The sequence below is a fragment of the Micromesistius poutassou genome, assembly GCF_964030765.1.
Source record: "Micromesistius poutassou genome assembly, chromosome: 7".
In the NCBI taxonomy this organism is placed as follows: domain Eukaryota; kingdom Metazoa; phylum Chordata; class Actinopteri; order Gadiformes; family Gadidae; genus Micromesistius; species Micromesistius poutassou.
The window spans coordinates 11,351,617-11,379,441 of NC_140277.1; the positions used below are offsets into that span (position 1 = coordinate 11,351,617).

At 44.1% G+C, this 27,825-nt stretch overlaps 1 protein-coding gene across 1 annotated transcript in view; it reads left to right on the forward strand.

Annotated features, from left to right (window-relative positions):
* cfap46 (cilia and flagella associated protein 46) overlaps positions 1-27,825 on the forward strand; it is a gene marked incomplete at both ends in the record, with an annotated part of 89,763 nt that overhangs the window by 11,031 nt on the left and 50,907 nt on the right. Inside the window, 16 exons of the mRNA XM_084470203.1 lie at positions 6,306-6,322; positions 7,681-7,802; positions 10,024-10,155; positions 10,555-10,619; positions 11,638-11,802; positions 14,859-14,958; positions 15,360-15,458; positions 15,620-15,825; positions 19,965-20,190; positions 20,796-20,913; positions 21,898-22,018; positions 23,199-23,311; positions 24,041-24,141; positions 25,151-25,257; positions 25,764-25,976; positions 26,570-26,762. Of these exons, the coding sequence (XP_084326329.1) occupies positions 6,306-6,322; positions 7,681-7,802; positions 10,024-10,155; positions 10,555-10,619; positions 11,638-11,802; positions 14,859-14,958; positions 15,360-15,458; positions 15,620-15,825; positions 19,965-20,190; positions 20,796-20,913; positions 21,898-22,018; positions 23,199-23,311; positions 24,041-24,141; positions 25,151-25,257; positions 25,764-25,976; positions 26,570-26,762 (2,098 nt within the window). The remainder of the gene's footprint in view (positions 1-6,305; positions 6,323-7,680; positions 7,803-10,023; positions 10,156-10,554; positions 10,620-11,637; positions 11,803-14,858; positions 14,959-15,359; positions 15,459-15,619; positions 15,826-19,964; positions 20,191-20,795; positions 20,914-21,897; positions 22,019-23,198; positions 23,312-24,040; positions 24,142-25,150; positions 25,258-25,763; positions 25,977-26,569; positions 26,763-27,825) is intronic.

Genomic DNA, 27,825 nt, shown 5'->3' on the forward strand with positions numbered 1-27,825 from the left:
GTCGTTTCACAACGGCTCTAAAATTGTGAGATGCCTACGCTATTTTGGTTTTTTTTTAACCCATTACGCCGCCTTCACACTACATCCGTCCGTTGACGGATCTCTTGTCTTTGCATGGGGCGCTCTCGAAATGCATTGTGGGTTTGTCCGTTCTGTCGGCTCTGTTGCCTGCGTCAAACAGTTGAGAAATGTTCAACTTTTCAGGCAGCGACGGATCCGTAGGCCAATCAGATTGTGTTATGCAAATATACGCAAATACACTGTCCAATGAAATCGCCTTTGTAATACAACCCCGGGAAAACACATGGACTCGTCAAAAAGCCTCCATCGGTCAATGGATGGAGGTAGTGTGAACGCGGCGTCACGTGACTCTTGTCATTTAGTCAGTCAGTTAAAGTGCTTGTGGCGTTTTGTATGCTTGTTTGGGGTTTTGAGGAACTAGAAACGGGGCTATATTGTCTTTAAAAAATTACCCAAATGACATATTCCTTCCTATGTATGTATTTAAGAGCATACTACACCTTCCGTCTTCTCACACACTCAATAATGTGGTTGATAATTGAGATTCAGGTAGATTCCACATTCCACAGCTATTCATCTGGTTCTCTATTACTTATTCCTATTCGTATGCAGCCTGCCATGAACATTGCACTCAACAACAGAAATAGTCAATACACACTGAGCATGAGGAATATCCTCACACAGGAGGGTGATTGTCTGGCGGGAGGAAAAGGCAGACAGTGACTATTTGGCACTTGTGGATTGAAGACAGCAACTCCCACAATGCCAATCAGCGTAACATAACAGGCAATCAGGTGCTTTTCTGTCTGGCGCACCTTAGAATATCTGTCATTTAACTAGCTAGCTGAACCGCGTTTACGCCAAAAACTAAATTGGAAGCTCAACTGTCACACATAATATTGTTATGGCAATAAGTGTGCTATGGTTTGTTAGCCCTTAGTACTCCTATTTACCACTTTTATATGAATGAGGGCTTGTGGAAAATAGGGGTACACCATACTTAAATAGGAAGCTTGCAATGAGCATTTCACACAACAACAGAAATAGTCAATACACACTCAGGATGAGGAATGACCTCCCACACATGATAAATTAATGAATTGTATCAAATAACTAATTTAATCAATGAGCTTGGTGTTTTGCTTTCCCAAATAGGTTATTGGCTGTGTCACTACCAAATCTATCCGTGCTAATACATCTCTAGAGTGGCATAACTAGCCCTAAGACAAAACAAGGCGCGTTGAAAAAAAAAAGTGATTTATTAATTACTAACTAAACTCTGTTAACTGCAGGTAAGAATATGCACCATAGGCACCTTAGAATATGAGTATATTTCCTAGCCAGCGTAAAAACAAAACCATTGCAGCTCAGCTGCCACATGTAAAGTTGTTATGGCAACATGTGCATTGTGGTTTGGAGTTAAAGCTGGCAAAATCATTTATCTTTAAATTTGTAAAGGACTGAAGTGCATTTTTAAGGTGGTCCATCTTCATCTAGGTTTGTGTAAATTACACTATACATAGAACTTCTAAGCAACGTGAACGGTGCTTACATTGTGTACATTAATGTTCACAATCACAGCGTCAGGCTCCTATCACAGGAATCTAGAATCATATGTTCGGGACTTGTTCAGAAAATTGTGTTCACATAACATGTTCATGTATTACAGGATATACGCAAGCTTGTACGAAAAATATAATAATGGTCTTAGGACGTCATCAAGCACATATGGATATGTACGATAACTGTGGGCCCGGGGGGATTCTGGACCAAAACGTACCTCATTACTCCACATATTTGATCCAATATAAAATTTTGTTGATTTTTGGTTGATACATTTTTTTTTGGGGCTATTTCTTAATGAGAATATACCCTAGCGATTTGAGTCCCCCAAAAAGCAAGAGTAAAGAGTAAGAGTAAAGAGTAAACATTCACGATAATAAAAAGCACATTTCTAACTAGAACTGTTATCAAAAAGCATTTTAATGCGAAACAATGTTAATATTGCATTTTCCACTGAGATTCAAATGAATGTCAGCCATTTTTGGTTTTCGGCACTGGCAGCGTCCATATCAACCAAAACGTTGTATTCCAACAATGCTCTTGCGAGACTTGAAAGAATTTTCATAAAATCTAACAAACTAATCGTCATATACAATCACTGAATGAATATTATGTTCTTATTATGTTGTCAATACCAATTTTAATGCAGAATCTATATCAAACTATTGGATTTTCCACTGAGAATATTGCAATCTTGTTGGTTTTTGTACGTGACGCAGGCCAATAGAAAATAATCTGTTTCAAGCAGCTCTAAGGGGCCGTTCTTACATTTTTTCTTTCTTTCACTGTGCAATTACAAAAAAAAAAAAAAAGAGGTGTGGGACTAATTCACCCCTTTTCATATGCTTTGAAAAAAACACGTCTTCTATACGTCTTCTATAGATGAGTGAACGCAGCTTTAATTTTCTCCCTAAGGCATGCTGTTTTTCATATCAAAGGGTGTAGCCCAACAGGAATTAAATTAAAGCATGCATGCGTTAGCGAGACAGAAGGAGAGAGAGAGAGTGAGAGAGACGTGGCCTGTCCTCTCACTGTGACCGTAATATGAACTTTTAGTTGCTGACACTATTACATAATTTGATCTCCTTTGTGCGATTTTTTCAGTCTGTCAGTCTGTCAGTCTGTCTGACTATATATTTATTTATTCATTAATAGGTTGCATTCCTGTCAACCTGATTGTTAAAATCAAAGGCAGAGGAGCAGTGAGGAAGAGGAGAAGAAGGGAGGAAGGTTCAGCGATATCGCCAGGTCAAGCTTTTGATCCGTGGCTACTAGACATTGCTCCGCCTCTACAATCTGCTGTCTCAAACACACATAGGCACCCGCACGCACACACATGCACACGCACACACACACACACACACACACACACACACACACACACACACACACACACACACACACACACACACACACACACACACTCACACACACACACACAGCAGTTATCACACACTGTGGCAACCCGGCTCCGGGACAGCACCCCTGGAAGCCCAACCTGTGGAGCAGGTGCGGCAGCAGGGCTGAAATAGCCTGCTTCTCCACTCCTGCAGTGCTCGCCCAGCCATGTAGGGCTGAAATAGCTTGCTTCTCCACTCCTTCAGGGCTCTCCCAGCATGTGGCTAGTGTACGGAGAGACTGGTTAGGACCGTCGATTCCTCCAAGCTTTTTCGTTCTTTTGTGTTTTTCAGTGAGAGACTATGTATGATTTGGAATAAACGTCCTGTTTTGGCTTTTCCCCTTTAAATTGTGTCCTGTTTGGGGAGGAGGCGGAACACTCAACCAGGCGGGTTGCCACAACACGCACACACTAATGTTGTGTCTTACTCGTTATTACTGATAAACAACATGCACATGCAATAAATATGGAATATATAGCACTTATTGTGTAAATGTAAGTATGTTCAACTTCTAGGACTGAAAATGGACACAGAACTTATTTTCAATTCATGAGGAGGGGGCTCACCGGCTTCGATAATCATACCCAAGTTTAGTGCCTTTGTCAGGAATATGATCTCCCTGTGTTTAAATCAATTAGGCCAGATACAAGAGTACAGCCAAGAGACTTGAAATCTGCTGATATTGATTGTTTGCACCGTGGGGAATCAGAACCATTGATGAAACAAATATCTTGAGGGGGCTGTCCGAGTTATACTGCTCGCTACGTGCTTGATGTGCATTATGTGCATGAAAAAACACGGCACACGTTAATGAACAGAAGGTTCAACGTGAGGTAAGCGCTCAATGACTAAGAGCAACTCACGGGTATGGGATCTCGGCAGCAAAGTGTTTTTTGATGCTCGTCAATGGAGGGAAGTGAGCATATCTAATTAAGCGTGCTAGGACAGAGGAGGGGCACGCCGTGGCGACAGAAGCAGACCAATCAAAGTGTATCCCCCTGGGCCATCTCCAAAAAGTAAAGTAGAACACGGCCTGCGAAGGAACACAGTCGTTTATCATCCACGCACATGGCCACGCCATTGATTAATAAGTGTTGAAGAGCGGCTCAACCCCAGATCAGATACATTAGAGTGTTTTAATTAAAAGCTCTAGAGTAATTACAGTTAAACTAATCAAAGTCTTTAAACGCCTCCGAGCTAAGTCAAGTGTATCAGAACAGACATTGTTCTTGATCAGTTTTTGTTATTTGCTCTTGCGGTCATTTGAGATTGCAAGAAATCACACGCACATACAAACACAAACACACACACACACACACACACACACACACGCAAACACACACACACACACACTAAACCACACGGTAGTTTATCAAAGTGTTGTGTGGATGAGACACGTTTATCTTGTTAGCATATCCATTCATCTCACACTTTATTTGGGCTCTTATCTCTAAGTACAAGAATACATCCACTTTACACAAATTAAATGTAGCCCCTAATTAGCATAAAACAGTGCAAACCTTACTCCGCGAGGCAATAATTGCCAAATAGACTCACTGCAGTGAGCACGCTAACTAGCCGCAGGTTTGAACCCCTGGCATGTGTGCGAGCGAGTGTTAGGACTATACCTGCACATTGGGGCCGTGACCTGAATTTGTAGTAAGCTTTACAAGAGGTGAGTGGAGCCGAGGTAGTGAGTGATGGGCACTGCAAACCTTATGAATGCCTGAATCTCAAACCCGAATGGCTGCAGTAATTTGGCTATGCACTTGAAAGCTTTTCACTTCCGATTCAATCCAGGAGTTGGAAGGACCGGTGCTTTACTGTGTGGGCCATGTCCTCTGTGGAGCCGGCAATCTGATAACAATCGTTATGAAACTATATGAAAGTTAAGAAACCCATGACGTCACAGAAATATCTACCAATGTCTTCAGTGATGGCGGACATGCATGATTTAAAGCATTGGGTTCGGCTTCAGTGCTGAGCACACAGCCAGGTTGCGATGACGTTCGAGCTCGCTTCTCAATGCCGTTTAAGAAGGATCACTGTCACCATCCGTCACCTACAATAAGATCTTGGGAGAGTCTTCAAAGGCTGTCAGTGTTCAGAACACATGCTTATTTAGATAAGAGATAATGTGGCTCCAACACAGTCCAGCTCTCCTGGCAGTCCAGATCTATTTCAGAGACGGCACTATAAGCTTTTGGATTGGCAAACTGAACCATCTGGAAAGTCAGTGCTGTCACCTTCTGTATTCGTGAGTCTTCTTGTCACATGGCTTTACAACAACGCACAACCTTTATACACATCTTGAAAGATTTGGATTAGAGAAATCTCCCGGGGACTAAGTACAAGTACATGCTTAAAAAAACCCAGAAAGAAAACTGCATTGCCCATCATTAGTCAACATTTGTCATGAAAAGACATGTATGTCTGCGTGTGTAAGCCACTGGCTAACAAGGCGGATGGATGAGTAATGAGAAAAGCTTACAAATGAACCAAGTTAGTGAATCACATCAATAATTTGCTCTGATGAAAATGCTTGTTCCAGGAATGACTCTTAACGATAGTGATTCAGATTCACAAACCATGTAGCCATCCCATGAACCGTATTGCTTTATATGCTATCAATTGATTTTACTCATGTTAAGTGACCAAATCAAATAACGATATCTTAGTGCCTCTGGTAAAGGTCAATCAGTTGATAAAGTCCTAAAGTAGCTGAAATTGATTTTACTCAAAGGAATGGTAGGCAATTTGGAGAAACCAGCGGAGTAAGCTAGATTTTAAAGCATCCAACCAAAAAATCGGACGACCCCCCTTGAGATCTCCCTCAAAAGGCAATTCCCCAAACACGCGACTCGCTCACTAACTTAAGGACTCAGTCTGCCTAGCCTTTCAGTCTACTACACCCTCCTCCAAGGAGAGGGTGAAATGGAAAGAAAGAAAACTTTATTACTTTTTATTACTTTATCACGCAGCCAAATTTTCCCAGATTCTTCAGGCCACTGTGCCAATGCTCTTCGACACAGACAGTATGTTGGGGGCAGCAGGGCCTCTGCGATATTCATTTGGTTAAAACTTAGGCTGCAAGAGTTTCCGATCATTTGTGAATATAGTAAATTAATTTAACATATTAAATAGGTAGGCTACAGGTAGGCTAATGCAACTGTATGCTATCCTATCCCAGCATGCTATTCTATTGCATTGTTTGTACCTAGTCTGGGTGAGTCGTTAGCATTGTTGACACTCCTGTGAATGATGTTGAGGTGATTCATGTGTTGTTGTGTCAGGTGCAATGTTACCTTTGCTCTCCTACAGGTGCACTAATGCTGCAGGCAATGATCTGGATAAGAATGAATATTAGATGTGTGTTATTAATAGGAAAAGTATTATAAAATATTTAAATATATAAAAAATATATAACGTACCTTTGAAACAAATGTGTATGTATACTAATCATAGCCAGAAATTACATATATGCTTGTATATATATTCAGTCCACCAAATTGAGTTATAGTTTTTAATCCACTTTAAATGGATTACATTTAAACTAAATCTCTTCATAATCCAGGCTTGCTCTTTTCATATTATTTTACAGGGGAAAGGGTTTGAATGTGATGGGAACTAGCGGTAGGCGACTAGAAATCACTCTTTAATGTCACTCAACATTTTAATGTCACCAATAAATCTGGTTGTGTTGTAGGCAGCCTATAAATGTTACTCATTGTTTGAACTAAACTATTTAGCTACCAATATGATTACAATACTGCGGAAGCCTCTAGGGCCATGGGCTATCAAGTATATGTATGCATCCTATATTTTCGGTGGTTGCTGAAAACCTGTTCAGGCTTTACCACAATTAGTTTAGGCCTTTGGGAAACTCGGTTTGAAAGTTTGTTGTGTGTCGTGTGTTGTGTTTCAGTTCAGTTCGTTTTACCTATTGTGTACCTTACTTACTTTTACTGCGCAAATATTTCTCTACAACACATCACAAGCGTATTTATTCGGCATCCATAGAGATAATACGGTGTCAGGTGTACAAACGTGGTACCAAAGTTGAACCTTTCTGCTTGCCGTCCTTTGCTTCCCGTTGCTAAGTGACGCTCACACTGACAAACCAGAGGGCTGTTAAGTACCTTATTTGAATTTGCCCGATGTCTAAACGTATTTGATGATATATTCCAAGACCATACAACATTGTGTGAGCGTCCTTTGCTTCCCGTTGCTAAGTGACGCTCACACTGACAAACCAGAGGGCTGTTAAGTACCTTATTTGAATTTGCCCGATGTCTAAACGTATTTGATGATATATTCCAAGACCATACAACATTGTGTGAGAAGTCAAGACGTCAAGAAAGGTAGCTGAAAAACCCTACCTGAATATGAGTCGTTAAAAATACAGGTAGAACCACCTTTAAACAGCGAGAACGAACTAATATCAAACTGTCCACGGCACAGGGCATGGATCTGGATATTATAAAATATCTGAACAGGGCTAAGGAACACAAAGGTATTTCGATATAATGTCAATTTCACGTTTTTATTGAAAATGTAGGGTCGTTTAAAACACGTTAATACCTTTTTAATAGATGTTTTTGAAGTCATGACCTGACGTAGACTGACCTGTGTGTGTGTGTGTGTGTGTGTGTGTGTGTGTGTGTGTGTTTTTGCGTGCGTGCGTGCGTGCGTGTAGATGTGAAGGCTCTGCGGCAAGCATACCAGCTAATCACGGACGCACGCCCCGACGGAGGAGGCGCGCGTCGGCCCTGCTGCGCCCCGGAGCTGCACGTGCTGTGTGCAGAGGAGGCTCTACAGGTGAGCTGGCGACCTCACGGAGAAAGCCATGTAAACCGTATCATCACCTTGGGTTTTATCACGGCGTTGAATCAGCCGAACAAAGTTCAGAGCTGCCAACTCTCACGGTTTCACCGCGTGACACACGTTTTTGCCTGCTTACACACGCTCACACGCCCACACATCCACTTTCTCACGACACATCTCCCCCCCCCCCGTCAACAATCCCCATCGCCTCCCCCACAGCCAACATTTACACCCGCGGACCCTGCTATAAGGTATGCATTACAAGATTCTACAGAATCTCACGCCAGCGAAAACCCAAAAGTTGGCAGCCCTGAAAGTTAACTTCGGTGAACTGAACTTTAGGCTAGCTAGACCTTGAACGTGAACTGTATCAGGGCTGCCAACTGGATTGGATGTGTGGCGTGTGAGCGTAAGCAGGCAACCCGTGAGAGTTGGCAGCTCTGCTGTATACCAATGATTAGAGAAAGAGAGGCATTTAAGGGATAACAACCTACATTAGGGAGGTTATCCCTTTAATATGTGATGTTATTCAGTGAATGTGTTACTACTTACTAGTGCTATGTAGCCTACATAGCACTAGTAACACATTCACTGAATCGCAAGGAGAACCACAATTAGACTGGATAATTAATCAATTGCTCCCACTGAAACAGTTATATCATAGATGAGTTAGTGAATAGCTGCCAGTGAAGGGATTTGAGGAATGCTGGTGTTTTGAGTGTCTGTGGTCTGGTATGAAATTTTAAGCAGTCTTAGAGAGATTAGCATCCCACTACACATCATGCAAACTGAGCCTCTTAGTGAATGTGGGATACAGTCAAAGCTTGCCATCATTGTGTTCAAACCAGGCTGTAGCAATAAGCACACACTCACTCAAAGAGCTCCCATGTACACAGAAAATACAACCATCATGCAGATTGTGTGTTATGAATCTATTATATAATATATGCAAATGTAACATTTGAGTGGTTAAAGAAAGAGTAAGAGCCCTGCTCTTAGTTCCTCCCTTGTATTCTTTGAATAACTACAGCAAAGTCTGACTGTAGATTGTAGCTTGTCTAATTCGATTTAACACATCACATTAGACCAGTCATGCATATTGTTCCACACAGAGTGAACTCATAAGGAAAGGATAAAACGTAGGCCTATTTGGGATTCCTGAACACAATAACATTATAAAGGAGATGCGGTTCCCTTTTTCATATTTTCTCACCATCCATGAGTGTATGCTATTTTTAACGCTGCATTATCTTCCTGTATAGAAAAAAAGGAGGTTGACTGTACAGTATATTAACTGGGCGTTGCTGTGAAACAGTATAGGGAAATGCCAAGCCAAAAATAATTAGCATCCAGACAGCAATACATAGTCTTTTATCCTTAGAATCCCATGTTCGTCACCACATATCCTATGTAGCTTAGTTTCCTGCTTTGTTTTAGCCATCGTTTCCTTGACCCACTTGAGAAGCTGGGTTTTAAGAGGGATACACACTCGAGTCATGGATGAGTGGATCTTATTCATTCACTATTAATGCACTCGTTGCTTTCATCAAGCGTGTATCATCAAAAAACAAACATACAATGAGATTCATTCATGTCTCTATTAAAAAGTTATGTAAGCCAAATTGAAAGCTATTGTATAACCACAGTCCTATGCAATTCCTTAGTCTTGTGTGAGGCCCAAAAGAGTATTATACAATTTGTAATAATACATTTATACGATTTAGGAGCTATAATTTCAGTCTTATGTGTTTGAACCGAGATAACCATCTTGAAGTTATTAGTGAGTATGCACTGTGATAATATCTGTTCTGGTTGACTGTGCAGCGGCCTCTGGATGAAACTATTTTGATTTTAGACAGCTCCTGGCACAATTCAGACCCATTGGGGCATCTTTTTGGTTTGGGGAATCCCTCTTGCTTGTCAATCACAAGTGTGAATGCAACACCTCTCAATTGTTGAGAAACAATTTTAGCATACATCACCTTTTAGCAATATAATTATGATCATTATAATCATTAACAGACTTAATTTCATAACTTGATATCTTTTTGAGACACAATTGTATATTAAAAAAGATGAAACAACGCTCAGAGAGATGAAAACAGAAAAACATCATGTCTTTCTCAAACATTTGTATAATGTGTTAGAGAACTACAAAGAATTGAAGGTGGAGAGGTGAAATCTATATTTTGTCACATGTGCTCCGCCTTTACAGCTGGGTTGCTTGGAGATAAGTGCGGCGTGTCTAAAGTCGTACTTTGAAGGGAACCCGGCAACTAATCAGTTCCTGTGTCGAGCCTACCTCTGCCAGGGCCAGCTGAGGTCTCCAGCAACCACCGGGAACGTGGTAAAGACAGCAAATTGGTCTCAAGGGCTCGCAAGACTTTTGTGTGTGTGTGTGTGTGTGTGTGTGTGTGTGTGTGTGTGTGTGTGTGCGTGTGCGTGCGCGAGTGTAAGTGTATGTGTGTGTACTCAGTCTATCACAACACACACAGAAAAAAAGTGATGTACAGATATATCTTACACTTGTTATAGATAGACTCAGCCAGCTTCATAGACAACCACTAGCTATTTGACATTTGCCAATAATTACTGGTTAGTGGCACCCTCATCCACCATCATTAGCTGTAGGCATAATACACTTGATTTCTCATTAAACAGTAGCCTGGATTGATTTACATGTTGACCTTGTCAAGTGACATCATCATCTTCCCCACTGTCTCCTTCAACATCCCTTTACTTTCAGGACGACTTTGAAAGTGCGCTGCTGTATTTTCAGAAGGCCATTGAGATATCAAAGAACAATCCGAGGTATGAAATCAGTCTGAAGTTTGCCCCTGCCCTTCCACCCGCTTTCAGTTTGCTTTTCTCTTTAAGTGGCGTGGAATGGGAATCATTTATGATTATGTATATCATCATTAACATTTAATATTGTATGGCAGTAAGCACAAAAGTACCAATGCCAGCCTGTACACAGCCAGTATGAAAGGGAAATATTAAGGCTGAGGAGGCGACTGCGTGGCACTCAGTAGGAGCTCATGCTGGGTTGCATCCCAAAAATACCCATGATCTTCTTTAAAAAATGTGAAATATGGCAATGACACTGGTTGAAACGTAATTCATATTGGATCATTCACAACCAGCCCACTCACCTAGCCCACCCCACTCACCCCTCTCTATTCCCCCCCGTGTTCACACCAGACTGATTATGCCCCCTTAGCGTTAGACTGCACAAAGGACCCTCATTGGGGTGAAAAGGGTATAGCATGTAGTAGATGATAAACAAAGGATCAGAAGGGTTGTCTCTTTCTCTTCGGCAGCTTACTCTCTTAAGAAGACGCGTCTGGAGACATGACGCTCCCTGTGTCGCTTATGATCTCATAAGCGCTCCATCGTGGAGCGCAAATCAATGGTCCCAGTAAACACCAAAGACTTAACCCATCCAATAGCGCCAAGCTCAGACACGGTCTCTGGTTAATAAAAGCAGCACTGCGCTGTCATCCCCCACCCCCCCCTCTCCGATTCCTAAACACTTTCTCTCGTATAGAAATGCTTCCTATTCCCCTGTGATGCACTATTAATATGTTCTCATTAAATGCACACTCATTAGCAATTCATAAGTTTCCATGGATCCATATTTTGGCGTGTATTCCCTCCCTACTCGACAGTGGGCCTTAATTGAGATGTAGTATGAGACGGAAGATATGTGCACATGCCGTGTGAATTATTCATGTCTCTTTTCGTCCTCTTTCTGCTCGCGCTGTTGGGGCCCCCTGGCGGCCCCTCATTGTGTTTAATCAATCCTCTGACTGATTGATTTTGTGACCAGATACCACTTCCTGGTTTTCAACACTTCGCTGCGCTTCCTCCAGGCCATGCGCCCGCTCCTGCGGCGGGGCCTGCGGGGCCGCCTGGCGCCCACGCTGGCGCTGGTGGTCTCGGCGTTGGAGGAGGCGGCGGAGCCCGACCACAGCTGGAGGGCGGAGCTCATGATGCAAGCATGCGCACACACACGCACACGCACACACACTCGCACACTACACACACACGCACATACAGGCATGCAAACACGCGCACGCACACACACACACACACACACACGCACACACACTCGACTCTATCTCTATCCAGCTGTCATCGCCGTCTCCACCTGGCACACCAACGAACAGTGCCCATCCCAACCCAGTCGCCTCAATGCTCTTTGACCTGCCCTTGTCCTATCCCTCCAACCAGCCATAGTGTAATTCTTCCTCTAGCATTGACATTTACATATGACCTCATGCCGCTGGTTATCTGTCTACAGACATCTGGTGGAATGCCTTGTGGATGCTGGGAGGAGGGAGGATGCTTGCAGATATTCCACCGTTACATCAGAATTTGTCACGTCGCACGCCCCACATCTGTATCCAAAAGTCATCACCCTCATGGTAACATAAAGCCTTGAACCATCTAACTGTAGGGAGTGACATTGGCGGTCTGCTAATGCTTATCTGCTTTCCATAGGTTCAGTACAAGCTGCTGGGGGACAGTAGCCCAGATATGACCACCACGCATTGTCCCAGTGGGGCAGTTCTTCACAAAATACTCAAGCTTAAAAAGTAAGTTATTTTTAATGTGAAAAAATAAAACAATCTATTTATACTCATTTCAGATGCATTTCTATTGCTTTAAAAAGGATGAAAGATGCTTTCAAATGGTTGAAGGATTCAGCTCTGTGAGAACATTCGTTTTCTTTCTTATCCTCCTGAGACGAAGGCCTCTTCCCCCCAGCACTCCAAAACAAGCCGTACTTCAGTCAATATCTTGTTTCCTAAAGCAGTCTTCGGGTGGGGAAGGCTTGATCAGCTTTGGTTAATGTTTGCTCTTTCAGCAAGCGCTTCAACTGTTTTGAGGCACAAGGGTTTTAAAAAACAGTTTTGAAAAGTTAGACAAATAAGTACTTTCATTTCAAACGCAGAGCGGTCATGGCAGACGATTGGCAGCGATTCCTTCTCAAGAGCATTGTTCTCCAATGCCATCACAGTTTATTATTACCAAGTGCATTTGTATTTTCATGCTGATACTGAACCTGTTTGATCCGGCTTAGTCCCAGACTCTTCACTCCACCCGGAGTCATGGTAGGTCCTCTATTACAGAGACTAGTACCCACACACAGCTATACACAGTACCACACTGCTCGTGTGTAAGGCTTGTTTCGTCACTCCCTGCTTCTCTCGATCATAAAGCTTGTATTATTGTATATATAAGCTACTATTGTATTATTGTACTTTGGGGGACACCATTCTGCTACCCACTGGCTCGACCAAGATCACTGGGTCAACGACCTACTGGCGCCCAGTAACAAGCTGGAGGGTCAGGAAGTCATTCCGTCCGGGCAGGTTGCCTGGTCGGGGGCATTAGCTTGCAGTCTCGCAGATGGTAGGATGACCCACAATGCGATCATGTACCCGATGTGTCACAGCTAATTATGGTGCAGTAGCTCCGCTATAGGCCACAGCAGAAAAGGCATGGTGATTCACCAAGAGCCCCCAGCTGTGTTGTCCATATCTTTATAAGTTGTACCAACCCGGGTCCGTCCAATGTTTGCTCTGTGTGTGTGTGTGTGTGTGTGCACAGAGCAAGGGCGGGCAATGGTGGTTGTTTGGATGGATGGGTGGAGGGAGGGATGGAGAGTTGATCTATGCATGTTTCCAAATGTATCTTCTCTAACTCACTTTCCTTTTTTCACACACACACACACACACACACACACACACACACACACACACACACACACACACACTTTTCACATCTTCATCATCGTCAGCAGGGTGGAGGGAGGAGAGCGAGAGTCGTGTCTCCTCAGCGAGGAGGATGTCGTGGAACTCAAAGAGGTTTTCAGTCTGCTGGCTGACCACGACGTAGGACCCCATGCTGTGATGCCGGGGGAGACTCCAACTAGCACAAGCCAGACCTCTGAAACCATCCCCCCTGCTGAGAGGTGGGTGCCCCCCCTGCCCCCCTCTGCCCCTGATCCATAAAAAGCAAAGACCATTCTATGTTGCTTCTCAAACCTCTCAATAAATTAAACAAATAAATAAATAAATACCCCTTGAGATCACAAAGATATTATGCATATTCTGTGCCAGGGCACATACCTAATAGCTTGAAGACCATCCTGGTGGATGTGGGCGGGAGTAGTTACCTTGACAAGACAAACTGCTTCAGCCAATCAGCGTAACAAAACAAGTGACGCCATAAACGTGTGCTGTTCAGAATGCCGGAAACCTCTTTTCCGCTGAGAAACTCCGCTAGTGCATGCTCTTGTTCTTGTTCAACAGTTGTTATTTAGTCTGTTTCTGCAATAACTGAAATTAGGGATGTGTTGAGCCTGCTTATGTTATGCCTGTATTTTACACCAACAACTACGACACAGTCCTTGCACAAGAAATCCATGCGGGCGGCAAGAGGTTCAGACTGATCCATGCAGTGACACAGGATGTGATGTCATGTGATCAGGAGGGTCTCCAGGCTAATGCCATCAGAATTATATTCCAGATATGAATAATTTCCAATTATTGCCCCTAGGGCAACGATTTCATCCTCCATAGTAAGTATATGAGTCACACAAAAACACTTTTAAATGAGTCTTTCTGTATGCACTGCAGGCTCTGAGAGACTTGAGGACCCCATAGTCTATGTTGCATGACCCGTGCAGGAATAATTGCTGTGGGCCTCATATTTATTCATGTTAACACGTCATGCATTTTAACAACGTTGTTGCCAACAAACCGGAGATAAAGGGGTCAATAATGTAATAGGGTTAGACAGACTGAAGCGTAATCCCAGATCAGATGTAGGCTGAAAGTTCTCGAATATTGTCTTCTGTGTTCATAATGATTTAAAAGTATGCATCTGTGTTTTTATGTTTTTAATTAATATTTTTAGCGATGCTGCTGGGATGCAAAAAACATATCAGACATGTCGGACAATAAAGCAGTATCCTATCGTATTGTGAATATTATGAATACTCCACCAGAATCTCAGGCCGCTTGAATCTGTGCTCTGCAGAGTTGTGCTGCTGCTGGAGCTGGCTCTGCTGGGCCTGCAGTGGAAGCAACAGGAGGTGGTCGCCGTCTGCTTAAAGGAGCTGAGCTCAGCAAAGGAAACAGTGAGATATCCAGGAATAAAATATGCAAAGCAGCACCGCGCGTCTCCGCACGTTGATTGGCATGGCCCCGCGCGATAAAGAATTACATGAATGCGATCTGAAGAGCTTGCGCTCAGCGGGGCACATGCTGGGAAGCCGCCGGGTGCATATTCGTTGAAAAATTATGCATTAGCTCAATGTTCATGAATTAAGGGATTTATCTATGGTATGCCCGCAATGATGAGCTCTTCTAGAATGTCACAGCTATACTTAAGATAAAAAGCAACCATGATTTACCTGAAAATCATCAACTCTTTTGATAATGCGTCATCAGCGCCTGTGTGTATCGCTGATATGAGTATTACCGTGATGTATGTACCATGACCCACGGCTGAGATCAGGTCTGTGCTTCTCTACGCTAGACGGCCAGCCAACACGTCATGCTGGAGTGCGTCCAGTGTGAACTCAACGTTCTGAGGAAGCAAGAGAAGATGGGCGTCTATTCCAAAGCTGGCATTGAGGTGCTTTATCACGCACCACCAAAATCGCATCCATGACCCCCATCCCCGTCCCCATTATGTTACACAGTCCGTATCTCTAACCACACCCCAACCCCATTCTATATTCAGCTTCTGTCATGGTTTTTCTGCGAGATAGCTTATCTGGTTCTGCTCCCTGACAGGCGCGACTGAAGGAGATAGGGAAGCTGGATCGGCTGCTGAGGCGCGTGGCGGCGGCGGTGGCGGCAGGCGAGGCGGACCCCGGAGCGGTGCAGGCAGTGTGTGCCACCCAGTGGAGCGTCTGCCTGCCCCTGCTGCAGCGCAACCTCAGGAAACGGATCCGGGCCGAGCTGCAGAGGGTGGCCCAGGCCCTGGAGGACATCCACAGGTGCCTTGCACGCCCTGCAGGGTTTTGTGTTTGTGGTGTGGAAAAGCAGGAGCAGGACGTTTGTTTAGAAAGAGAAAGTACGGGGGATTTAAAGGTGACGTATTATACTACCAGTTGTGAGTGTGATGAGCCGTTACAAGCCGTTCTGAAATCTGCCTCGTCTGACATCACAAGTGGGCGTGTCCGCCTAGATGTGAGACGGATAGATGAGCAACGTTTGCTACACTTCACTGGGTAGTGAAGTTGTTGGACCTTATGTAGGCATTAGGCAATGCTTACTGTTGCGCAGTGTGTCTCCGTGAGAGAGTGGTAGAGTGGAGGTAGCGCGTCAGTCTTGAATTTCTGCATGCAGGGTTTGTCTCCCAAGTGATGCGCATTTATGTGTAGCTTACAAAGTCCCAATTCTTATGTCATATGGAATACTGGTTATGGAATTATATTTTTGTGCTTATTTCGAACTTGAACCCATGTTCACAAGGCCGTGCTTTCACGTGGCACCACATCTATGGGGGTAAAAGTAATGATGATGGACCTGCAAGATTTGAACCCCAGTCACTGGCATTCGGGTCTTATAGTAATCCACTATGCCACCGCCACTACATCTCAGTGGTTGAAAACATATGCTATACATTTCTTACATAGGGTGTATTTAAATGCAAATCCCTAGATTATAGAATAAAGCAGTTTGGACGTTGCTTTTGCATTTTGAAATCCTCATCAAATCCTCATAATGGTGAACAATTCTGCATTTGGCAGTTATTTTTTAGACAATATGCAGAATCTTTTCACTTAGGAATTTTCACTATTGGCTGTTTTTTGCCAGCACGCCTCCCTAGCCTTATTATGTGCAACCGTGTTGCCCCTAGCTGTTATCTGATTCGTGAACTCCTCATAGGAGTTCATGTTGACTATCTGTTCCTCTTGAGTGAAATAGACTGCTCTTGCTCTATCCATTTTGTAAAGGTGAGTAAAATCGATAAACTCCCCTTTTATGTGAACGCGCATTGACCCTAAGGCGGAAAACCTGGATTGACAAATCAAATCCTAAGTGAGCGTCGTAGTACCATTTAACTCTGATTGCGAGTTGCGTCTCTGTCAATCCAGGTTTTTCCAAGAAAGCCTGGGTATGTTCAGTGAGGTTCATAGTTTACCCCACTGGTGGTATAATAAGCGCCAATCCCAAGTGAGCCCTGAGGACTTTGCTGCCTTCACATGCTATGGAAAAGAATCCTTTCCATTTGTGAACTGGAAATTATGAGTGTGTTGTGTTCGTGCTTTTGTTGTCGTAGTGAAATGAAAAATGGCGGACCAACAGATCCTGACCTGTTACTGTTGAAAAGGTCAAAGGTTATCTCATCTCGGCAGCTCGTGTATCAAAATATTCTATGAGCTCTCCAGTGGAAATTACGACATAAGGGGGTATAGTATTCATGTGCAATTTTCACGTTGGCTTTTGGTATTTACCATAATTTCCATAGCAAGTGAAGGCACCATAAGGACTTAGGACTCACAGACTTAATTGATCTCAGGTGCTAATTAACTTAGTGAGTGAGTGTGTGAGGCCACATGGGCTCAGATAGGTAAAAATGTGATTGGGACAGCACTTCACGAGAGAACATGCTACCTTGGCAACTTTTAATGACAAAGATGTTGCTGACAGTTGCTGGTTGCCGGTCTGGGAATTTTCATTTTAAGTTTGTTGCTTTCCACACGGCCAAGGCACACGAGATGGCTGCCTCATTTAACATATTTTTCAATACATACAAATTTCTTAATTGTTAATCATTTGTTTGTTATTGTTTACCTTCCTAATTTCCGGATTTCCCTATGGTCTCTGCGGTAAACGTCACAACACTCTGTACTGTGGGTAATTCCCATATATGAAATCTGCACTGATGCAGACTCAGGGAAAGGGCTCGGTAAGTGTGGACTCAAACCCTCACGCCCTTTGAAATTCGACATTGGGACAGCCCTAAGGCCTTACTAATTTTACTAGAACGCGCAGCAAAGTCTGTGAGTCCGGACTTTGGGATTGGCCCTCTGTCAACTTCAATGCACAACAGTGTGCATAATTTTAGGTCAGGAAGGTTAATTAGGAAACAGATGACCAGCCACTAAAATAAGCGCTAGTGGGTCAATGCGAGCGCTGCGTCACCCTGGCAGCAAATAACAGCGCTCTTCTGGTGTCTCCACGCTTGTCCTTTAACTGCTCTGCTAATGAGGAGATTGTTATCAGCTGGCCCAAGAGGCTCTGTGTCTGTAATTAGACCAGCTGTGCATGATTAGGGTTTGGCACTCTGGCACTCCTGTATAGACCCTATTAGGATCTTCTCCCAGATCTCCTCGACTGAATTCAGTACAGAACGGAAAGTATTTGTCGGTTTTGTTGACTGCTGTCCCTTACAAATGACACGTCTAGTGATGGCGAGATGAAGCTTCATAACACCTTGAAGCCTTCCAGCCAAAAGAGGTTCATTTCTCGAAGCTTCGGATGCTCACTAGGGACACCTAGTGGTCAATAAAAAAACAAGAAAAATAATAGTCTACCTTTGGTCTGATTACACAAAACCCATGAAGACACTGAATGGTCTCCCATCCTAGGGTTTGTTTTGATTTGATTGATGTACTATAAGATTATGCAGTACTTCATTCATAAATCTAGATATCAAGAATGGAAAATAGAACTATTCTTTTTTTATATAGATTTACTTTTTTTATAGAATGAGATAGAGAGGATGGTATGGGAGACAGAGGGGAGGACATGCAGCAAATTACTACGAGCAGGATTCGAACGCGGGTCGCTGCGTTCAGGACTGCCTACATGGTACACGCTTTAACCCTGTGTGCCACCGGGGCGCCATTAAATAGAAGGATTCTGCCATTGATTTTGATGTAGGCCCTATCAAACTCAGGTAGGCTACTTTCAAGCCCTTTAGATACCTCTTAGAAACATACTAAATTGAAGTTGTGATTTTGTAACACAAACGTTTTGGTTTGTGAACCAGACTCTGATACTGCGTTCCGAAACAGTCGTATCCGAGTCGAGAGGGTCGACTCGCGTGGGTCCTAAACGAAGCTTCAAACGTCACACTCATAAACCGAGGCTTCATTTGTCATTAGTCACGTGTTTTTTTATGGGAACGACACAAGGCTCGACACAAGCTTCATTTGGAACTCCCCCTTTTGCTCGATACATGCTCCAAAGCTTCGCTTCATATTGGCCATCACTAGACACGTCTACATCTTCTCCATTTCAAACTATTGCTCAGTTCAAATGACGAAACTGCTTTGCGATGGTTATCATTTGATATCTCGGTACAAGTTTGAGTGTGTGTCATAAATAACACAAACCTGTCACCCACAGAGGAGGCTTTTGTCAGAATTTGTCTTAAAATTGCCATTGAAAAAATGTATATCACAAGCACTTGATCATCATTGCAACAGCAGGCAATCTGCAGCCAGATGGTAATCTCTGACTTGATAGTCAATCATTTTAGAGAACAGGAATTAAGATCATCACAACAAAGATCCCTAGAGTTGTTCTAAATTGTTGCTTCTAAAACTCATTACAGCTTTTTTGATTAAATAATTCCTCACTGTAATTATTATCCATCTTCCAGCGATTGCCTAATTTAAGTGCATCCACTGTTGATGTGCGTGAGGGTATTCTCACTGGGTTACTTCTTCTAACAAGCTCCTGTAGCGAATACCTGTATTCTCATTGACTCATCACATTAGTCTGAACCGACACGAGAAATTCTTCAACCCACTTTCCTGTCTTTCTTCATTTTCATGTCCTTAAGAAAAAGCCCATCAAATATATAACAAAAAAAAGGAAAGAAATTTAATTAAAGTCTTCGATTAAGGAAGAAAAATGTAAATGCTCTGTTCACTACAGAGTGGTTTTCGACATGTATCTGGACTGTATCTGAGTTTTGGTCGTATAACTCGGGCTACTACTCAACATAATCGCTCTTCCGTCATAACTGAACGTTTTTCAGGCAACCAGAGAAAAAAAAACACACACCTCGCTTTGCTTCTCAACGGGGCTCAGGCCAGACCAAAACCGCCTAGAGGAGTGTGGTTATCTCTGCGTAGGCGCCCCCCTTGAAACCCCCGAACCTGCCTCCCTGCCCCAGCCTGCTGCTGGAGACCCGCTGTGAGGTGCACCAGGAGCTGGCCTCCCTGGAGGAGGAGGAGGGCCACCTGGAGGCCTCCCTGGGGCACCTGGATAGAGCCGTGCTGCTGGCCGACGGGCCACGCAGGGAGCGCCTGCTGGCCACGGTTCACCGGCTGCGCCTCAGAGCCACCCTGTACAGCGCCCCCAGCAGGCCGGAGGACAGGGCCGCCATGCTGCTCCAACAGGTTCCTTTATCTTTCCCACAAATATTCCAGATGAGTGTTTCTTGCTTTGGTACTTTTCCCGTGTGTGATACCTTGATGATGGACCCATGGCTCTACCCTGCGCTACACCAGCTGGAGAATCCCTAGCCCGTCTTCGGAGAACCACTCAGAACCAGACCGAACATAACTGACTGACGGAAGTTATGGGGATTTTTCCATTGTGTTAATGTTCCCTCTGATATTCCGTCAGCAGCCAATCTACTGGAAATGTGCCCATGACACATGTCATGGACATGGCATTGCCTTAAGGCCGTGCTTAATACATTAGGTCCATGGAGATTTCCAGACAAACCCTCCATAATCAGTTTATTATGTCTGCATGTAACAAAATCAAGAAAATGGGGCTTTAGTCATTATGCATCTAAATGTATCATCTCTAATCTCTGGTGACAAAAGCCTGATTAAAAATGTTTGACTGGGCCATTAACAAATCGGGGGCTGCTAGTCTTTGGGATGTGGCGGTGGGGAAGCAGGGGTCAAAGGTTGCAATGTCCAAGAGTGGTTCATGCTGTACTAGAAGAATAGAATAATATTTCTCTCTTGCTCTATTCCCCCTCTGCTTGCAGGCAAAGGACAAGTCCCCACAGGACAGCACTGATATTCGTTCCACGCTGGTCCAAGCGGGTCTACTCCTGGCCCCTGATGCTTTCCAGATAGTGCTGGATGCGGACTGCACCCCTGAAAGTACGACTTCCATTCTACCTCCTCTTGTTTGTGTCCAAACACCTCCCCGACACATTGCTCACTGAACAAATAGACCTTGATGTCCCCGGGTCAACGGAAAGTCTGGATTGAAATGGAAGTGGGTCTCAAATATCTTTTTATGGTGAACGTAAGACACTTAGGCCGGGGTGTATATTGTAATAACAACAACATCAACATCAACATCAACATCAACAGGACAGGGCAGCCTTCTGGTGACGCCAGTAGGGTGGGTGGGGGGGTTGGTTTTTTTGGTCGTGGCTCCTGGTTTTGATGTGCGTGAGCCCCTCCAGTGCTCTCTACTGCTCCGGATTAACCAACCATTCAAAGCCATAACTCACCAGGGACCAGGCCGAAAAATCCATTCAGATTCCTTCGCCACAGGGGCAAAACACATGCATGCCCGGCTTTGCCCGCGTACCTTTTTCAACGGGGAGTGAATATTTCTCTGCTCTTAAAAGGACCATGGTGATTGGTGCAGAGCCCGGCTCATCATCTCGTGATCTCAGAGAGGACATGTCCGGCTCCCTCCGGAGCAGCCATGGGCAGCTGTTCAGCAATAAGGCATATACGTTATATCCTGCACCGCCATTGTTTATATAACCAGATTAGGTGGCTTTGCATTCATGCATAAAAAGGGTTGGAACACATTTTTGTGTCACTGTAAAAGCCCATTTTTTTATGTTCAATGCCTGTGGTTGGCATAATAGGGGTGGTTGCATAAGCATCCCTGACCCAAATGGATACCCCCTCCCAGGGTATCTGTGCACATGAGTGCACATTCCTTCCATGTTGCATACATTATAGAGGCATACACTCAATTGGTTCCGGAACATTACTGAAGTGCAGGGCAAACTGTTTAGCTTATTTAATTGACCGCGTTTAATGGCGGGAGGTGGGGTTTTGTGGGGGTGGGGTTTATTGTGTGAATATTATTATATGTGGGTTATCTGGTCTTTTGTTTAGGCACTGATGGGACTGTACCTGCAGATCAGCTGTCTGCCCAGGCCCAGCATCACTCTCTGTCGGTCCAGGGGGTGAAGGGACACCTGGAGAGACTGGCAGATGACAGCAACGCCACAGAGAGGTGCGCATGGGGGGGTCCAGTAGTCCTACTTTGTTCTGGCACGGAGCCTCGGCCGGAAACCATAAACTGCATGGGGCGGAGTTACGCCTTGTTACAGAGATATTCTACAAAATAAAACTACTTTGCACAAGTGGAGGAAGCTTTCAGAAGGAGTGCATTTCCAAGGGGGCCAGTCTACTCTGTTGATTTGAAAACGTTACAGGGCTTGTTATCAGTTCACTATGGCTGGCTGAGTTGCATGATTGGTCGAAACAAATATGCAGCAAAGGTGAAGTGAAACGCCCCATACTCCCAGCTGGTCAGCCATCAGACTTTATCTGAAATCAAAATAATCAATGGATATTACTGACCAGCTAAGTGCCTCAGGGCCTGTGGTCTATGAGCCTTAGACGCTGCTATATTCTATCTGCGCCTTTCCATTTCCTCTCAAGGTCTCTCAATCATCCCCCTCAGCTTCTCCCTGGTCCACCAAGGATCACCCAGCCGTGTGTATTATGAGCTTCTTATTCTCCGATATCCCGAGTGAGGCACTAATCCATGTTTGCCAGTGCTTCTTCTTCCGTCTCTCACTTTTATTCGCCTGCTCCACGCTGGAGCTGCCCCCGATCCCTCCGAAAATGATTAACGCTAGGATAAATAAATAAACAGAGGGATAGGCTGCGTTCATGATAGGGAGGGAAAACATTGCTTTTGCTGCTGAAAGAGGCCTTCCCCAATGGTACCATTTATTATTGATGACCACCCAAACAAAATAACATTTGCAGTGTGTCTTCAACTGTATGCTTTACTACACACAAGGCAGCCTTCACCGCTAAGGAAATCCACAATCTCAGCGTGCAATTATTTTCATTATTAATCTTAAAGGTACGATATGCAACGAAAACAAAACACTCAAAGACCTCCTGTTATGTATAGACATAAATTTAAGGCTACAGGGACCAAGGTGAAGTCTATGACTCTGCAGCAGCATAGAGACATCTCATGTTAAATCTCTCAAAGTGTGCCTCGTTTTTTGAGGCTGGACGGGGATTGAAGAGAGTAGGAAGAGGTGAGGAGTGTGGCTAGATTGCAAATCTTGCATATTGTACCTTGCATCCTATTATTATCTTCATTAGCATAAGTAGCTCTACTTGGACTATTGTTGTCACTATGGTTCATATTTCCTACTGTGTGTTTCCAGGGTGCATGTGTGGGCAATGCTGGTGAAGGCTGCCAGGGGACATGAGGTGTGGGATGTATGCCGAGCTGCTTGCCGCTTCTGTCTGCTCTACGACGATGGCAGATGGACTGAGAGTAGGTCTTGGAAGGGATCTTGAGGGCTTTTTAATTAGCTGTCCGGTGTGGCCAGCATGGCAAAAGACCATTTTCTTTCCTGACAAGAAACAGACCGCAGTCAAAATGATAATCCTAACTTTGGATGCAATAGTAGTGTGGAGATAATGGTTTGTGTGCTTGGCCGAATGCTTATTACATGTATTATAAAAATGTTGAATGTAGAAAATGTTAATAAACTGCATTTATTCATTTTATTTTATTATTATCATTATTTTTGAAATGCCTAGTTTCTCATCATACAGTATATACAAAGTGTTCAGCTTGAATTGACGGATGATAACAGATATCACAACTGCTACCAGTGAACGGCACAAAGGGGTTAAAATGAGTTGAGTAGAATAACATTCCCTGTGTCACTCACACTCCCTCAAAGGGAATTATGTAGGGTATTCTGACAGTTTCCCTTCTAACTGTCAGGTTACCTCAAATTCATGTTTCATTGTCTGAATCGGTTTTATTTGCTGTAATGTCTTGTGCAGGTGAATCGCTTCACCATTTGGCTTTAGGGGTGTTACATTTCCCACTGTGGTGCGCTCCATGATAACGATGGCATTTACCTTTTAAATGTGTAGTTTTCTAATTACGAGTCATTTGTCATCTATATAAGATAAGTTGGAACCCTGTGGGAAATGAAAGGGACATTGACTTCTGCCATCGCTTTAAAATGGTTGCTATTCTCTGTTGCAGAGACTCAGATTCTAAAGGAAGAGCAAGGTTCTGCCCAGGTCAACGCCGCCTCCAGGGACGTGCTTCGTCTGCTGGCCGAAATTTACTTTATCAATGCCGAGGTGTGTTGTCTTCATCACTAGGCCTTCACCCCCTACACGCATGCACGCACGCACACACACACACACACACACACACACACACACACACACACACACACACACGCACACACAATCAAAATACAAACAACCCAGCTGAAAACATACTTTATTTGAAGTGGACTGTGGACTGATCCAAGGTGAACCTAATCACAAGCTATTAACTGAAGATGGACGTTGAATCAGCAGTGAACAGAGAAACCTTTGTTTGATATTCTCAGTGATTGGGCACATATTTTTCTGGGATTCGTGACGCTGTTTATGTCATGGTTTCATCTATATATTGTTTACTTTCATGCAAAACCTTCTTAAACAGTTTCAAAGAAAGCTTGTTAAAAAGTTAATGGAGGTTTTATATGAGAATTTTTTTAATTTATAAAATTTTTTGAACCAGGTAGACTTCTCTTATTGAGATAGGAGATAAAACAATTACAAAGCTCTCCGCCGCCGGCATCAGAAAATTAGCTTTATGGGATTTTCTTAACGAGTGGCCATGGGGGAGGAAGCTGATTGGGTGGAGTCCTGGGCTTGTTTGCGGTGCTGTGTGTAATCCACCTCCCATCAAGCCTTTATTAAGCCCCCCCCAGACTCAAGGAGATTAGCTCGAAAGCACTTTGAAGAAAGGCAGTGACAACAGATCCTCACCTCGTGACCTTGCAGGAGCCCTGGAGGCGCCTCTGTCTCCAGTGTGTTCTTTCCTTTGTTCTGTGACAGTCGGCTTCCCTTTGCTTTGAACACAAGTCAAGGGAATCAAAAGGGATGCACCAAATTGGTGAAAAAAAAAAAAGCCAAAATGTTATTTCAGAATCTCACAAAGCAAAAGCCACTGCCAATCTTTCCTCAACAACCTTTGATGTGCCACAGCTAAACTCATTTAAAATATTAATACCTCCTTTGTTTTGATGACTTCATCTGAAGGTAAAAAAAAAGCCTTCTTCAGTCTGTGATGGAGAGATTTCCCCTTCCCTCATAGGCCACCGTGCAGAAGCTGCAATCAAAGGGGGTGGAGCTTAACTGTCCCGTTGTCCTGCCCCAGGACAGAGGGGGCCCCGCCTCTGAGGACCACTGGGTGGTCTACAGGTAGTCACACGCACACGCTCACACACTCACACACACACACACACACACACACACACACACACACACACACACACACACACACACACACACACACACACACACACACACACACGTTTGCACGCTCACACTCACACTCACAAACCTAAAGCTTCAGACTCTTTGGGGCCCCCAGCAGTGCCTCTTTTGTTAAAGCCTAGAAAGAAGCAGAGCAGCGTGTTGTGCCATCTTTCTGTTGCAACCATATAATGTCTAAACCTAAACAATACAACGATGTTGGACGCAATGCAAACCAAGCATATGGGTTGCTGGGTTCCCATGGCTTTCCAATTGCAAAATTGCTGCCCCCCAGCTGTTAAAAAGTGTTATGTAACCCCTTAAAGTGTTTCTGAGCATCTTTCTAAGTGTGTCGTTAGATAATTTAAACTAAATGTATCCATTGAATCCCTCTCTCTCTCGCTCTCGCGCGCTCTTTCTCTCTTCTCTCTCCTCTCTTATCTTACTCTTAGGGACTGGATCCAGTCTCTATCAGCCTATGCCACCGCTGGCTTCCTGCGGGGGGCGGAGCTGGGGGCGGAGCTTGGCGAGTGGTGGATGGTGGACAATGCGGCCGTGTACCTGTGGAACTACAGCCGCCCCCTGCTGGCGGCCTGCGAGTACCGCACCCTCCTTCCCACCTTCCAAACGCTAGTAGACATGCTTAGACGCACTGAACACTGTGGGTAGGTTCTGGGAGGAGTTGGGAGCAGGCATGTGACGGGGTCTTGCAAACATTGCAACTTTTACAATTGTAATGAATTAATGATTTGCATCTAATTAATACAATTTATATCTTGATTTTGTTTTATTTTTTTCATAAGAAATTATGAAGAAAAATTCCCTTTCGTCAGTTTGGTGCAAAACAAACCCTGCTTTTAAACTCAGGATACTGGGTCATTTAGTACTGGGTCATTTAGTCCCCAGCAGATACATGGATCATTAAAGAAATGAAAGGATTGGAATTCATGTTTTTAACAACATTTGACTTTAATACCCTGGTGTGTTTACTAGTCCAAACCAACAGCAACTTTAGCACGGCCAGAAACAAACTTACTTTAAAATGATTTGGCAAGCACTTGTGGAGTATTCACCACAAAACAAAGATCAAATGATCCCAAGGCTCTGGAGTTTTCCCCAAAAACGCAGCGATAACAACAACAACAACAACAGCTCAAACTCTCGGTCCCTGGGCCAGAGAGTTTCACTTTCACTTTCACGACGAGTTCCACCGCCAGATAGTGACAGCGGGGAACATCTGCTGTGTTGTGTTGCACAGGGATCAAGCGCTGTGCGTGCTGCTGTGTGACTGCGTGGCCCGCGGGCTGCTGCAGCCTCTGCTGGGCCGAGACGGAGTCAGGACTAAGAAGGGAGCGGGGAGGACCCTGGACAAGGCAGGCTCCACCAGCCATGTTGGGGGAGCCCTGGTGATGGAGCCGGCCGCCCTAAAGGACCTGAACAAGGCTCTGGAGGTATGTGTTTATATGTATATATATATATATATATATATATATACATGTGTGTGTGTTGGGGGGGGGTATATATGTGTGTGTGTGTGTGTGTGTACCTATTTTCCAACAGCAGAATACACAAATCAGCCCATTTGAGTCCGTTCAGTTGAAATTTCTGTACGCCAAACTAGGGGAACACTCACTGTGACGACCCTGGTGAGTCTTTGACTCCACCCTTGCTTTGACTCCACCCTGGCTGTTTGGTTTGCCTGTCCTCTCTCTCTCCCCCTTAATAGGTGATGCAGTTCAGGTGTGCCTGATTGGCAGCAGGATAAAAGCCCTGCATTCACAACAGTCGAGGCGGCTCCCTCCTCCTGGCGTGTTGGCTTTCTTTGTCCTTCGGTTGGTTACACAGACTGACTTTGCATGACACTTTTGGTTACTTACATTTAACTGACTTACACCACACTTCTATATCTTTATTCACTTTAATTCTGTTAAAATTATCTTCTTACTTTAATAAATTCTTTATTATTGTAAAACAGCGTGGTCTCCCCCATTTCATGTTTCATGCTATAGAGCCAGCATGTCACATATGGGGGAAAACCCCCCTATACACAGGGGTATGATTCTCGCTTGGGGTGCGAGAGGTCCCGGGTTCAAATCCCAGACGAGCCCCCATATGTGACATGCTGGCTCTGTAGCATGAAACATGAAATGGGGGAGACCACGCCGTTTTACAATAATAAAGAATTTATTAAAGTAAGAAGATAATTTTAACAGAATTAAAGTGAATAAAGATAAAGAAGTGTGGTGTAAGTCAGTTAAATGTAAGTAACCAAAAGTGTCATGCAAAGTCAGTCTATGTGTAACCAAACGAAGGACAAAGAAAGCCAGGAGGAGGGAGCCGCCTTGACTGTTGTGAATGCAGGGCTTTTATCCTGCTGCCAATCAGGCACACCTGAACTGCATCACCTATTAAGGGAGAGAGAGAGGACAGGCAAACCAAACAGCCAGGGTGGAGTCAAAGACTCACCAGGGTCGTCACATCACCCACACACATTTCCAAAATCACACACAACAG